Source organism: Macrobrachium nipponense, chromosome 3 (genome assembly GCF_015104395.2).
Source record: "Macrobrachium nipponense isolate FS-2020 chromosome 3, ASM1510439v2, whole genome shotgun sequence".
In the NCBI taxonomy this organism is placed as follows: Eukaryota; Metazoa; Arthropoda; class Malacostraca; order Decapoda; family Palaemonidae; genus Macrobrachium; species Macrobrachium nipponense.
The window spans coordinates 29038315-29052153 of record NC_087202.1 but is presented as its reverse complement, the minus strand read 5'-3'; the positions used below and the strand labels follow the sequence as shown (position 1 = coordinate 29052153).

General features: G+C 45.4%; 1 protein-coding gene across 1 annotated transcript in view; it reads left to right on the top strand.

Moving 5' to 3' along the window:
- Positions 1 to 1806: 1806 nt before the first annotated feature.
- LOC135221680 (centromere protein K-like) overlaps positions 1807 to 13839 on the top strand; it is a 132556-nt gene continuing 120523 nt past the window's right edge. Inside the window, exon 1 of the mRNA XM_064259407.1 lies at positions 1807 to 2258. Within this exon, the coding sequence (XP_064115477.1) occupies positions 1944 to 2258 (315 nt within the window). The 5' untranslated portion in view covers positions 1807 to 1943. The remainder of the gene's footprint in view (positions 2259 to 13839) is intronic.

Sequence of the window (13839 nt, the reverse complement as noted above, 5' to 3'; positions counted from 1 at the left end):
AATGGAATCAAACCGGAGCTTTACAAAGCATTAATGAAGAGCAAAACCTGTATAGAAGTATTAGTTAGGTGTTACAACAAAGAGCTAGAAATCAAAGAAAAGTCTGAATCTTGGAAGAAATCGAGAACAAAAATGATAGAAAAGAAAAGGAAACCAAGGGCTAAGGATTTAAGGCCTATAGATTTATTAAATATATCATACAAAGTATTCATGATGCTGATAAAAGACGAAATAGAAGCACACCTCTGACTGAATGAACAAGATCACGAATGCCAAGCAGGATTTACAGGAGGGAGTCTAAGATAGAAGATAATATCCTTACACTACAATATGGTATAGAAGAGAGCTACAGGAATAGAAAACCATTAATAGTAATAGCTATCGATTACAGTAAAGCATTTAACTTAGTAAAACGAGAAGTTATGATCGAAGTCATGAAACAGTTCAAAATACATCTAAAAATCATAGAGGCAGTAGTTAATATATATGAAGGGGATAGCACAATAATAGACCTAGGGGAGGGAGTTGAACAAGAAATGGGAATTACTAGTGGGATTAGGCAAGGTTGCACAGGTTCTACTTCACTTTTCAAACTAATGACATATTTAATAATTTAGAAAATGGAAGAGGAAGGGACAGGATTTGAAAATGAACTAGTAAAGATAGGGACACTTTTCTTCGCCGACGATGGATTAGTTTTAGCAAGTAATATAGAAGATGCAAGAATGAATATCAAGATTTTAATAGATATAGGAAATAAATGTGGGCTAGAAATAAATAAAGAGAAAAGCAGCATCATTATTTTCAATATGAAGGATAAACCAGAAGAGATAGAGAATATAAAAGTGAGGGAGAACATAACATATTTAGGAATAAAGATAAATGATTCTAGAAATCTGTTTAAGCTACAGAAAAAAGAAATGTTGAATAAAGCACAGAAGTTAGCCAACCTGACCTATTCCGTGATAGAAAAAAGCTGTAACAAAGTTCTAATAGGTAAAACATTCTGGAAAAACATAGCTCTACCATCAGTCTTATATGGAACCAATGTGGTTAATCTAACAGACACAGAAATAGAAAAATTACAAAGAATAGAGAATGGGGTATACAGGAAAATATTAGGAGCATGTAGAAGTACAGTAGTAGCCACATTAAGGGGGGAGATAGAAGCATCTTCCATGAAAAGTAGAATTATGAGTGGGAAGATAAGCTATGTAAATAATACTTTAAATGGACGGAAAGAGATACTGAAGAAAATAATTACAATATGGCAAAAAAGGGAAAGAAAATGGTGGAAAACAGTGGAAAAGTACATGCATGAAGTTAAAATAAATTTAAGAAAATTAGAAGGAATGTCCAGAACAGAAATAAAGGACAAAGCCAGAATATGGGACACAGAGAGGTGGAAAGAAGATTTGGAAAATAAAAGATGAAGAAATTTATGATAATGCTACTGGTTCAATACTTCTCTTCAAAGCCAGAACCAACTCTCTTAATTCAAATATAGCAAAAGGCACCAGAATGAGAACACCTGTTGTCCTTTTTGCCATAATACAGTAGAAGACATATTTAATTTCCTTTTATAGAGAAGAACGTGTTAAAGCAATAGGGCTACAGCAACCCTATGAAGAGAAGGAAAGTGACATAGTTGGAAAATTTCTATTTACAGGTAACAACGAAATAAGAAAAGAAACCATATACTTGATGTGGTAAAAAAGAGAGAAAAAAAAGGGAAAGAGCTAAACAAATAAACAAAAAACGAAAAATACTCAAGATTAAGAGGCGCCGTTGCAAAGGCATTGCCTCGACTCATAACTACTACTACAACTACTCGTTCAAAAGGTGGAAGTGGTCCTTACTGTTATTTTGGGCGTTTTCATCCGAAGTTAAAAAGTGTACCAGCTGTCAAAGACTGTCAAACGCCTCTCTTGGTAACCCGTATCATGGCTAATGTTACTGACGATTCGCTCTTGTCGTTGAAGGAGTTAAAGAAAGCACTGATTGATGGTGTCCAAGGGCTGCAAGAAGAGGTTTCCATGTCTGTGACTGTCGCTGATGGGTACCATGGCGGGACAGATTCGAACTTGGATACGTTGGACAAAACAAAAATGCTCCTTGAGAGCGAAATCGAAGCTTTGTTGCAGGAGGAGTTGTTGCAGTTACCAGATGATCAGAACACCCTGTTAGGACTCGCACAAGAAGAAACTTTGGGCATGTCCTTAAACAACGAGAGAACGCTGAACTTTTATGAACAAAAGGTAGGTAAGATTCATCAGGTAGCCTAGCCTAGGTACTTCTATAGGCTAATTCGTAGGCTACCTAGTCTAGCTAGTTTTAGAAAGGCCTAATAAATTCGTAGCCCATGGCAAATTACCTAATCACGTAGCCTATTACCTATAGCTACTACCTAGGGGAAACAACCGACTGGACTAGCCGATCTACTAGGTAGCTAGTTTTGATGTGTGTGGATCCACCTTTCGAGAAAGTACTTTAACACGTTTTGACACTGGAGATGGGCACCAGTCACGAGTCATTGGTGGTGAGTATTGTCTAGCCATGTGCAGTGCAAAATACCTCCATGACGCTTTCAAAATTTTTACTTAGGGGGAAACATCAGTTCAGGCCAACCCTCATCACGGTGGACGGGTCTTATTCACTCGATATTTAATTGGTGAAACATGAATACAATTGCAACTCTAAGCATACCATTTAAAAGACTGAAGTTTCGTCAACATAATTGTGATATATGAAAGCCCCATACGAACTAAAATAAGCATGTGAGCTCTTCGTAAAATATGTTTTCAAGGCAGTTTTGTGGGAAAATCCAATATTGGCGGCTACGTTTTTCATGGACGGTTTCTTCCCAAATCAGTCTTGGGGGGGGGGGGGGGGGGGGGGGTAAAAAAACACGGACACCATCTTTCCGCCCCAGCCTTCCCAGCACTCATTTGAACAATGTTAGCGTATGTATGTAACGTTTATTGATCTTACTCAAGATTGCAGTTGTAATCAGCACAATAAAACAACATTTTGTTGCCTATATTAGTGAAAGTATGAAACTTGTTATTCCCGGGGTTATGGTTGGAACTGAATTCATTCTTACCTTGTAATCGGCGGTTTTTATCCTTACTGCCATCACAACTGAAACTCCACAGTGCTTATTTGATTGTTATTATACACATTTTGGTCTCAGTTCACTCCACATTGCACTTTAAACCCGTTGCTGTTCCTGGTTTCTAAGCGCGCGCGCCATAAACACAATTACAAACAGCAGACGACGACAGACGACGACAGACGACGAAACTGCAAAGTTTTATTCCCTAAACTGTTTACTTTACTCGTTATTTAGTTTAAATTTACATTTGTTATTTTAAAAATTTTGATTTAATTCATGTATATTATCCCTTTTTAGCAACCAAATTACCCCGAAAAATTACAGATATTTTCTAACGTAGATAAAATCAAATGTTTCTAACGTTTCGTACATCTGGCTGCCGAAAACCATAGAGGAACGAATACGGAAAAGTGCATAGAGGAACGACTACGTTTTTTTTTTTTTTTTTGCTTTTTTGTTTTTGCTAGCACTTTTCATTGATTTCAGTCTTTATTAGTATTTTGAATTTCTTAAATAATCGTATGCCAGAAATAAATGTAACCTTTAATGTTTGCATGCTTTAATGTTTGCATGCTAAGAATGGCAAAATCATCGTTGCCACATTAGTGGAGGCTTCACACATACGCCGTTCCATTATTATAAACTGTTTCCATGAATTCTAGTTGTCATAGTAATGCAATAATGATAAAATTGCTTTAATATTTATGTATATATACTTCCAATACATAGCCTAATTTCACCAATTTCAACGTTTTGTTTATAGTCTTATACCCACCAGTTTGGAGGGTCAATGTTCGTTACTAAAGAATCTGTAACCTCCTTAAGTCGTTCAGTGACATAGTAAACCTGAGCCATATTTTCACTCGCTGAAATGACCATATCCGGGTGAGGGGCAAGTGGGCCCATCCCTTTGCCCTACGTGATGTACCCATGTTCGTTATTACTAACTAATATAATATTTATTACCTGCAATATAAACAAACTGTTGTGCATGAAATTTTTTTTAATATTTTTAAACTAAAATTAGAGCATACATAAACCACACAAATTGTCATAAAAATGAAACATAAATCAAGTGGCTATTATTGTTTAAACATGTCTTCGTGATGAAAATTAGCGCACGCACGGATTCCTTCCCAACCTCTCTCCAAAATATTTACCCAACACAAAACCAGCATTCACAAAGGGTCCCCCAACCATGTAGGGTATATAGGAGGTTAATAATTAACAATAAACAACACAACCTCATTCATCAGCAACACTATACGCTATGAGGAGACATGTCTGCCAAATTTTCAAAACAACTTTACACTTGTGTGACAGACCTTTGAATGGTTTTCGAGACAAACCCTGAGGCTATAATTATTGGATTATAGGGATTTTCATTTCCAGGTATTTTAATGTCCCTTCCTATTCCGTCCTCTCTCTCTACTCTCTCTCTCTCTCTCTCTCTCTCTCTCTCTCTCTCTCTTCTCTCTCTCTCGCTCTCTCATTTTTTAATTTTTATTTTCATTACCTATGTCCTGCTTAACTATTTTGCGAGCACTAGTAGATGCACCTACATTCATCATTACGACTGAATTAAAAACTTGAAAGTATTTAATTAATGCTATACAAGTATGAAATATATTTTATTTCTTGTTCATTTTCGAATTACGATAAAAAGAAACAGAGAGAGAGAGAGAGAGAGAGAGAGAGAGAGAGAGAGAGAGAGAGAGAGTTGAGTGGATCAGTGTATAAATATATCGGTCAATGGGCAGGTAACAACCGAGTGAATCGTTAGATATATCCACCAATGTAAACTACTATTATTAGATAGATAGATGGAAAAAATCATAGAAAATAAGTTTAAACTGCAAACAACTTTCAGAGAGAGAGAAGGGAAGGTGAAGGAAGGAAGGAAGAAGGACAGGGGTGGCGGTGGAGGTGGGGGGAGAGGGTAGGTGGAGCTGTTTACTGGTGTGTTCCTATCCATTTCTGGATAATGGAGTTTTGGTCTATTAGTACAAGGACAAGTGTAGTTATTCTTTACGATTAGTGATTCACGATACCCTTATAAATTACGGCACTGGGGGTAATGCACTAAAGAAAAATCTCGTTCTGTTACGAGTGTTCGTTACAGAAATAGGTATTGCCCAAAAACGTGCTTGCATGTCTCTGAAACCCATAGTAGACATGCTGCTTAGTTGTCAATCAAGTTTTTATAACCAAGTATTTTTTACAAGCTAGCTATTGAATAAATTTGTATTTTTCTCAGTCAAAACATATGCCCCTCAATGCTAACTTTCCTCGTTTAACGACTTTCTGGTCATTGCAAATTCGGCCCCATAATTTCTTATGGTGCGAAAACAGACAGAGGCCCATGGACCGAAAACGATTGCGTCACACTACGGCGATAATCCAGCAGTAAAACATCTTCATATATCCAAAAAGTAAATAATAAAGATATATGCGCATTACGATTATAACAATTACATGTATAGCTGATAACAATCTGCACGAATAACTGGTAAACTGTTCTGCAATGACAGTTGAGTATAGCAATTATTTACAATAGGTACGAAATTCAAGATGTCGTGACGTCATAATACAGAACTTGAAAGAACGTTCTAATTCAGAAAAATAATTACTTAAATTTGAGTCAGAGGCGAGTTACTTTTTCAATAACGAATATTTTCAAATTAATCATCATAAATATGTAAAATATTGATGTTTTACTACTTATTTAAAAATTAGCCAAGAGAACGCTTCTCGTCATCTTCTACCCAACAGCTGTTTACGCCTGGCTTGTTGTTGATGAGAAATCGTGTTTCGATTGTTGTGATAAAAGTGCTCCAGCGTCTGTGGGTACAAGTGGTGTGCGGATTTATCACAGGAAATGGTTAGTTTATTGACACAAGCTACTCCGTAAACATCGAGATGGCGTCAATCTTCGAAACATTTTTAGTTGTAAGTAAGTAAAAAATTTCTAAAGCGTTTTGGTGAGATTTCCACTGCCGTGGGCGCCATTTTCAGTACCCTCTGTGTTTAAATCTGTTTAAATCTTAAATTTGGCCTTAATTTCTAACTTTGGGGAAAATACTTACTTCGAAAGGAGAGTAGAGGTCCTTTAGCTCCGTTTCTCACCAACAACAAGTCGCGACTGATGCCCATCTCGGGTGTCAGGACGCGTTATAATGTACTTTTTCGGAGGGTGGCTTGCACTGATGGTAGCTGGCCTGCGTGGCCTGCTTTGATGTTTTACCCTAGCCTATAGGGGGAAACACCGCAGTGGATCCATCGACATCACGTGGATCAGCCTTATTCACTCAATATTTAATTGGGGAAATAACACAATTAGAGGGAACAACCGACTGGCCTAGTGGATCCAGTTTCCACCGTGTGTGGATCCACCCTCCGAAAAAGTACTTTAACACATCCTGACACCGGAGATGGGCACTAGGTACTAGTCACGAGTTGTTGGTGGTGAGAGCAACACCTCAAGACCTCTACTCTCCTTTCAAAGTAAGTATTTTCTCCAAAGTTAGACATTAAGGTCATATTTCAAGATTTAAACAGAGGTTAATGAAAGTGTGGCTCTACGCAGTGCACACGTACCTCCATGACGCTTTCAAAATTTTTACTTACAACTCCGAATATTTAGAAGTTGCTCCGATACGTAATACAAACCATCGGTCCTTTAACAATAGGAATGTAACTTGCGGCAGCTGGAACCAGTCGTAAGCTTCGAACAAGGGAGTTCGGTAGTTAGCCTAACTGCTTGTCCGACAGTCAGCGCACCGTGTGACTTGGAGGTGAAGAATCCCTTTGCTTTCGGCCGCGCTGGGTGACAGACGTGTTCTCCCCTTCTCTCTGCCCGCCTTTCGTCGTATGCTTTGGATCTTCAAAACTTTGGTTTGCTCTCTAATACTAGTGTGCTTGTGTCAAAATACTGTGAGTACTTGTGCATTTTTTATTTTTGTTATTATTATGGATTCTCGTGAGCTGGAGAGTTCCCCACGCCCCCCCATCAGCCGCAGATGCCCTGGTGTGGAGGGCTGTAAGTGTGGGGCCTTCCGCTCCTTTCCTGAAGTTGACCCTCATGATTTATGTGCTTGGTGTTGGGGGCGCGAATGCTCTCACACCGAGCCCTGTGATATTTGTTGTGTGTGGTCGAAGGAGCAGTGGGCACCATTTGAGGGGAGGAGGAAGTGACGTAAGCCTTCCAGGGAGTCTACGGAAAGTTTTCCGGCTACTCTCCTGGTCTTGGACACGTCGTCTTCTTTCCTCCCTCCATCTCAACTCCCGCGTATGGCTCCTTCCCCTTTGGGGGGGTTTCTTGCTCCTCCTCTTCGCCCGATCCGTCAAGCGTGGAGGAGGGGGCGAGATACCCCGACATTCAGTTGCACTTGGGGTCTTCCGTTCTTGGGGTGGGGACTTGTCTCCCCCCCCTGGCGAGGGGGACCCCCCCCCCCTACTAACCCAACCTTTGCTCCCTCAGGTGTGCCTGCCGCGGGTGACGACCTCGGCCAGGTTTGGTTCTCGCTGGGTCTCCAGGGGGGACAGTGTTCGGGGGCTGCTGCATCACCTGGCGAGTGGCTCTGCTCCGGTAACACGGCCCGGTAACCACCACTACCACCACCGTCTCGACCCTAGGGTATGCCGCCCCTCCTTAGATGAATTCTTCATTTACACAGTCAGGAAGCCAAATCATAAAAATATCATTTGGGCTGCAAAGTTGGATGATATAGTGATGATGTGCGCTATCGCCAAGTTGTGAAATTTCCTGAACGTTTGGGAATTTTTCTCTGTTTCACAGCTGAACGGTTAATATGGATCATCAAAGAAAAATGATAGTCATGGAATGCAGAATACTTCAGAGAAACTGTGCTTACTGATGGCATATTTCCTTTCCTCAAAGATCCTGAAAATGTGTTATCTGTTGAAGAAGTCACATTTTTGCATGATAAGGCACCAAGTTTCAAGGCTCTTCAGACACAGGAGCTGCTTCGAAACAAACAGTTTGTTCCGATACGTAATAATACAAAACCCTCGGTCCTTTAACAATAGGAAGGTAACTAGCGGGGGCAGCTGGGACGGTCGTAAGCTTCGAACAAGGGGAGAACGGTAGTTAACTGCTTGTCCGATCGTGCGCGCGCCCGCGCGCCCGAGAGGTGAAGAATCACTTTTGCTTTCGGCCGCGGGTGTGAAGGACGTGTTCGTCATCGCTCTCTGCCGCTTCATCGTCGTATGCTTTGTTTATATTGTGTTTTTTACTAATGGTTTGGTTTGACTTGAAAATGAAACTGTAAGTACACTGTTTTCATTTTCATTAACTTACTTAATTATGAATCAACATGGAACTATCGCCGTAGAGACGGCGATTTCCGCTCTTTTCATGAATTGAAAACCCTTGAATTATGTCTCGGTGCCGAGGGCGGGCCCACATCGCGCCGAGTCATGTATTTTGGGCGAAAGTGTGTAATTGAAAGATGTAAGTACACTTTTTCATTATATTTTTGCCCTGTGCGTTCGTTGCCGAGAGCTTGATTGCGCTCGGCAAGAGCCTCTTATTTTGTATGAATAGAATGCAATGAAAGTGGATTCGCAATGCAGTTTCTTTTCATTTTCATTATTAATTGCATCAAATTTAATTTTGGATCAATTTCCGCTCTTACCCGGGAATTAATCCTTACGATTTATTGCTGGGAAAGTGAAAATAGCAAGTGCAGTATTGTTCATTTTCATATATATTTATGATAGCATCATATTATTATGGATCAACGTTTCGCTCTTACCGGGAATTGATTTTTCCCTCTTTAAGTTCTATGAAGTGAATCGCAAGGTGCAGTATTCTGTTTCATTTTCATATTACTTTTCACTGCTGTGCGGGGTAGGGGGAAGCGAAGTCTGCCAGGAAGTCGTCGGAAAGCTCTCCCGCGACTCCCTTGGTATCCGATTCTTCGTCTTCTTTCCTGCCCCCCCACCCGCTCAGCTTCCTCGTATTTTGTTTTTGGGGTCTTCCTTCCGTTCGTTGGGGTGGGGCATGTCTCCCCCCCCCGTGCGCGAGGGAACCCCTCTTACTAATCTGTCTGTGCTACCGCAGGTGCTACATCCGTGGGAGACGACCTTGGACAGGTATGGACCACTGCGGCTGCAGGGCGTGCCTAGCATCCACGATCTGCTGCAGAGTCTAGCGAGGTCTGGGGCGGTGACCTTGGGAGTGGTGGTCTCCACTACAACCTTCACGGCCTCTTATGCTGCTTCCCCCCGCTGGTCTACACTCCCCATGCTGTGTCGGTGACGCCGTCTGCCGCTTCTAGGAGGGCCGGTCGCCGCCGTACCGAGGAGGGGTATGCCGCCGCCGCCTGTGTTTCTTCGTGTTGCCTGCCCCAGACTTCCGCTGTTCCAGCAGGTCGCCCCTGGACCCGACCGCCAGTACCACGCTGGCTGCCGATGATTCTACGAGGCGATGGCTGGGCCTGCCGTACCTGTCGCTGATGTGGTTCCCGCTACTGGCTTGGCTGTCCCTTCTGTGTTTACCGCTGCCGCTGTTCCTGCCGCTCCTGAGCTGGTTGCTGTTCCTGTCGCTCCTGGTTCCTGCGCCTGTCCATGCTGGTCCTGCCCATGGTGTGTCTTCCCCAGTCCCAGGTCCTTCCGGACAGGTGCAGTCGGGCCGTGTTGCTTCGGCAATAGGCCCGACTCTGGCCTGGATGGAGGACCTGACGACTGTCCTGCGTGAGCTGACGAAGAAGAGGAAGGTGTCATCTTCGTCTTCGTCTGTTGCTGCTCTTCCCCTTCGACTTCTAAGGCCCATAAGCCGAAGAAGAAGAAAAGGCTGCCTCCCCCCCCCCCCAAGAAGTCTCCTTCGGGAACTTCTAAGGGCCCGTCCCACCGAGGTGGGACGGGGGGGGGGGTCCTTCTGCTGGTCCTCCTGCTCCTTCGGGAGCGGGGCCCGTCTACCCCTTCCGTAAGGAAGGAAAGAAATAGACGGGGACCAGAGGAGTATCGGTTAGCTCTGGTACTTCCTCGCCTGGTGCTAGCGGCGATGCCGCTACGCCAGGTTCCGGCTCGGGCTCTCGTTCGCGGGAGATCCCGAGTGTACGCTCTCCCTCGGGAGACCGTGCAGCCAAAGTTTCGGCGCCAGAGTTCGCTCGGCGCCAAGACCACGGCACGGAGCAGAAGGCTGGCGAGAATCGCTCAGGTGACTCTCGCCAGGCCAGCGGCCGCTCTCGCAGCGACCAGCTGGTAACCGGGTTTTGTTATTCCCCCTAAGAAGACTCCTTCGGGAACTTCGAAGGGCTCGTCACATTCCGGTGTGACGGGGGGGTTCTTCTGCTGGTCCTCCTGTTCCTTCGGGAACGGGGCCCGTCTCCCCTTCTGAGAAGAAGAAGAAGACGGGGACCAAGGGTGTGCTGGCTACCGCTGGTACACCCTCGCCTGGTCTTGGCAGCTCTGCTGCTAAGCCAGGTACCGGCTCGGTTTCTCGTCCGCGAGAAGTTCCGAGTGTACGATCTCCCTCGGGTGACCGTGCAGCCAAAGTTAAGACGCCTGAGTTCGCTCAGCGTCATGACCGAGGCACGGAGCAGAAGACTGTCGAGAGCCGCTCAGGTGACTCTCGCCAGGCCAGCGGCCGCTCTCGCAGCGACCAGCCGGTACCTCGGTGGACGTGACGGTCTCTGACCGGCCACTGGAGGATGGGAAGAGGTCCCCCAGGTCCCCTCGACCGACGGTACCAGCCTCGGCTGGTACCAGCGGTTTGACGTGCCGCGAGGACGCTCACCGGTCTCACGGCGAAAGCGAGCTCTGCAGGTCACCTGACCGCCGCTCCCACAGGGACCGGGCGGATACGGTGACCAGCAGCAGCTCGTCTGACGCATGGGACCGGGGTCGACGTGCTCAGTCGAGCCGCTCGCCACAGGTGAGCGGCACGGCCAGGCCTGCAGATCGATCCCCACCGCGGGTTGGTGATCGCTGCAGCCCCCCACGTACGCTGGTCCTGCCAGCGAGCGGGGGGGAGCGTCAGGTCTGTCTCTCCACTACCTTCAACTTCCTCGGGCTACACCGGGAAGAGCGAGGTAGCTAGGAGTGATCGTGAGAGGTGCGCCGCTCACGATCCCGTCACGACGCCGCACGTGCCACGTATGGTCTTAGGACCAACCAGGACGTACGCGCAAGTGATTGGAGGCGACCGTCAGGGGGAGAGTGGGTAGCGTCAGTTCTGTCTCTCCGATACCTTCAACTTCCTCGGCATACGCCAGGAAGAGCGAGGTATATAGGAGTGATCGTGAGAGATGCGCCGCTCACGATCCCGTCACGACGCCGCACGTGCCAGGTTGGTCTTAGGACCAACCAGGACGTACGCGCAAGTGATTGGAGGCAACCGTCAGGGATCTGTTGCTGGTCCTTCTTCTGAAGGAGGAGGGTCCTGGGAGCTGCTCTTGTTGGAGGGACTGGACGGTCCTACTCCTCAAGACGCTGTAACTTCCGAGATTCAGAGTAACTTTACCCAGGTTATTGCACTGATTCGTCAGCACAACGACCGGGGGGAAGGATCGCCGCTCCACCAGCAGAGCCCATGTCTCTGCTCGAGTCGTTTTGGGGCCCGAGAGGGAACCCAAACCGACGGTGGGTATGCCGCGATCGGAGCTTGCCGATTCTGTCTTGAACCAGAGTCTCTCGTCTCCGGACAAGAAGGCTCTCTCAGTTCTGGCCGGTCGATCAAGCTACTTCCACCTCCTCTACTGCGACAGCGGCGTTTCTACGTGTCTTCGGACACCGTATTTAAATACTCCTTCGGTCCTCCTGAGAGGTTTCGACCTCGACGAGGACTGGAATGAGTCGGAGGATGGTATCGGCTCTCTCCTGTCAGGTGTCGATCAGCCCCACCCAGGACGACGTTCACAGTGGCGGCAGACCCTTACCTACAGTGAGAGTTCGTAACCCTCCTCGGGAAAACGTTTTCTCCTGACGATACGTTTCCCAGACTCTGAGAGGCCATCGCCGCAAGGCGATGGCTGCTCCTACTCTTCTCCAACTGCTAGTTCCACTGGGAAGGCGAGCGAGTATCCAATTCCTCCCCATTCCCTCTCTCCTTACGGCTACGAGGGAAAGGGGAAGGATCCTACAGAGATTTCTCTGTAGGATCCCACGTTGGGGACTGCGCTACCAGGGGGGACCTTCGGGTCCTACCTGACGTAAGCCCCGGTCGTTGAGGAGGGATCCTGCCCCATTCTCGATTTTCTACTGGGAATCGAGAGGACCACCAGCCGATATCGTTTGACAAATTCGGTGGGGTTTCGCAGACTGCTTAGAATTCTACGGAATTTCTAGCGCATTCAGAGTGTTAGAGTTTCTTACGATCTCCAAACACTTAGGCGAGACCACGGTCCAAAGTGAGCGAGACGAGAATCCCCGATATGTTACACGATAATCGGGAACCTCGCCTATGCTCGAATTCCTGGAATTTCTAGCATTAGGAAGAAGACTGCTACTGAAAGAAGACTATCTCACAGTAGGCGACCAACCTGGAATAGAGAAGAACGGACGGGAATATCCAGTTTGGCTTGAACTATCGTCTTAGTATTCTGTTCACCATTGAAGCTTTCCTTCGAGGAAGACTTCTCCTTCACTCTCTTTAATAGAGAACGAAGGTGGTCGATCTCCAATCCTTATTTTGTTTTCTTGAAGGAAAGAATTTAGGATGGAGATCGTTGTTCAGAATCCTACAAATATACTACGTATATTAACCTCGCGACATGATTCTGCTAAGCAGTTGAATGGTCCGAGGGGTAGGCGCATATCCTGGTTATTTTACGGATTGCGACTTAGACGAAAAGTATTCTAATTGAACTGCAACCCGGGTTGCCTGCAACCTCCCAGGAGTTTCCAGTTTCAATTTTATATACTTATGGTGTTGTACAACAACACCATTTAAGCTTTTATATTTACCGAAATTCGTTTCGCTCTTAAATATAATTGCTCGAGCATATCTTTTTATGCTCGGTGGTTCTAGCCGAACGCATTCCTTCGTGGAAAGGATTACTTGGCAACTCAGGATGACGAGTCAGCGACAGCTACTGCGTATTGAATTGCCCGAGGCATTTCAGTATCAGCTGCCGCTTTGAGATAGACGGTTGTTTATGTCTTTCTCACCTGTTTTGATTGAATAACAACCGTATCTCTGCCCAACAATCACGGACTTAAGTCGCTGATTAACGGGGATTCTCGCATACATGAATGACCATCTACTGCTGAGAAACGCTAGTATTCATCGTCTTCGGTATTGCGAGAATTTTAAACAGAGATATCTATTCGACTCTCATCTTTCTGTTTACCGCACGGTAACAGAATTCTGTAATAGTCTCTTGCTGCATCGTATCCGATAATGCGAATGATTTTTGCGGAATCTGAGTTTGTCCTCAAAATATCTTGTATTCGGAGGTGTACAATGTTCATAGTTCACCCCGGATTAGCAGATGTATTGAAAGGACATCGCCTACTCCCACACCTGCCAGCTCTACTTCCAAACGTTCAGCCCATGAGAAGCAGTTCTTCAAGCGGCTCTCCCCTGTGTTTCATTACTGAATAACGCCCCGCTTTCATTGCACAACGAACAGCAATGAAATGGCGGTTAGCGTTTTCAGTCATTTGTAAGCACAGGTTTAGAATCTTGAGATTCCTTCTCTCGATTCAGCTGGAAGACGTAGGTTGCATTCATTGCCTACCTTCGTCTTCAACGTCAC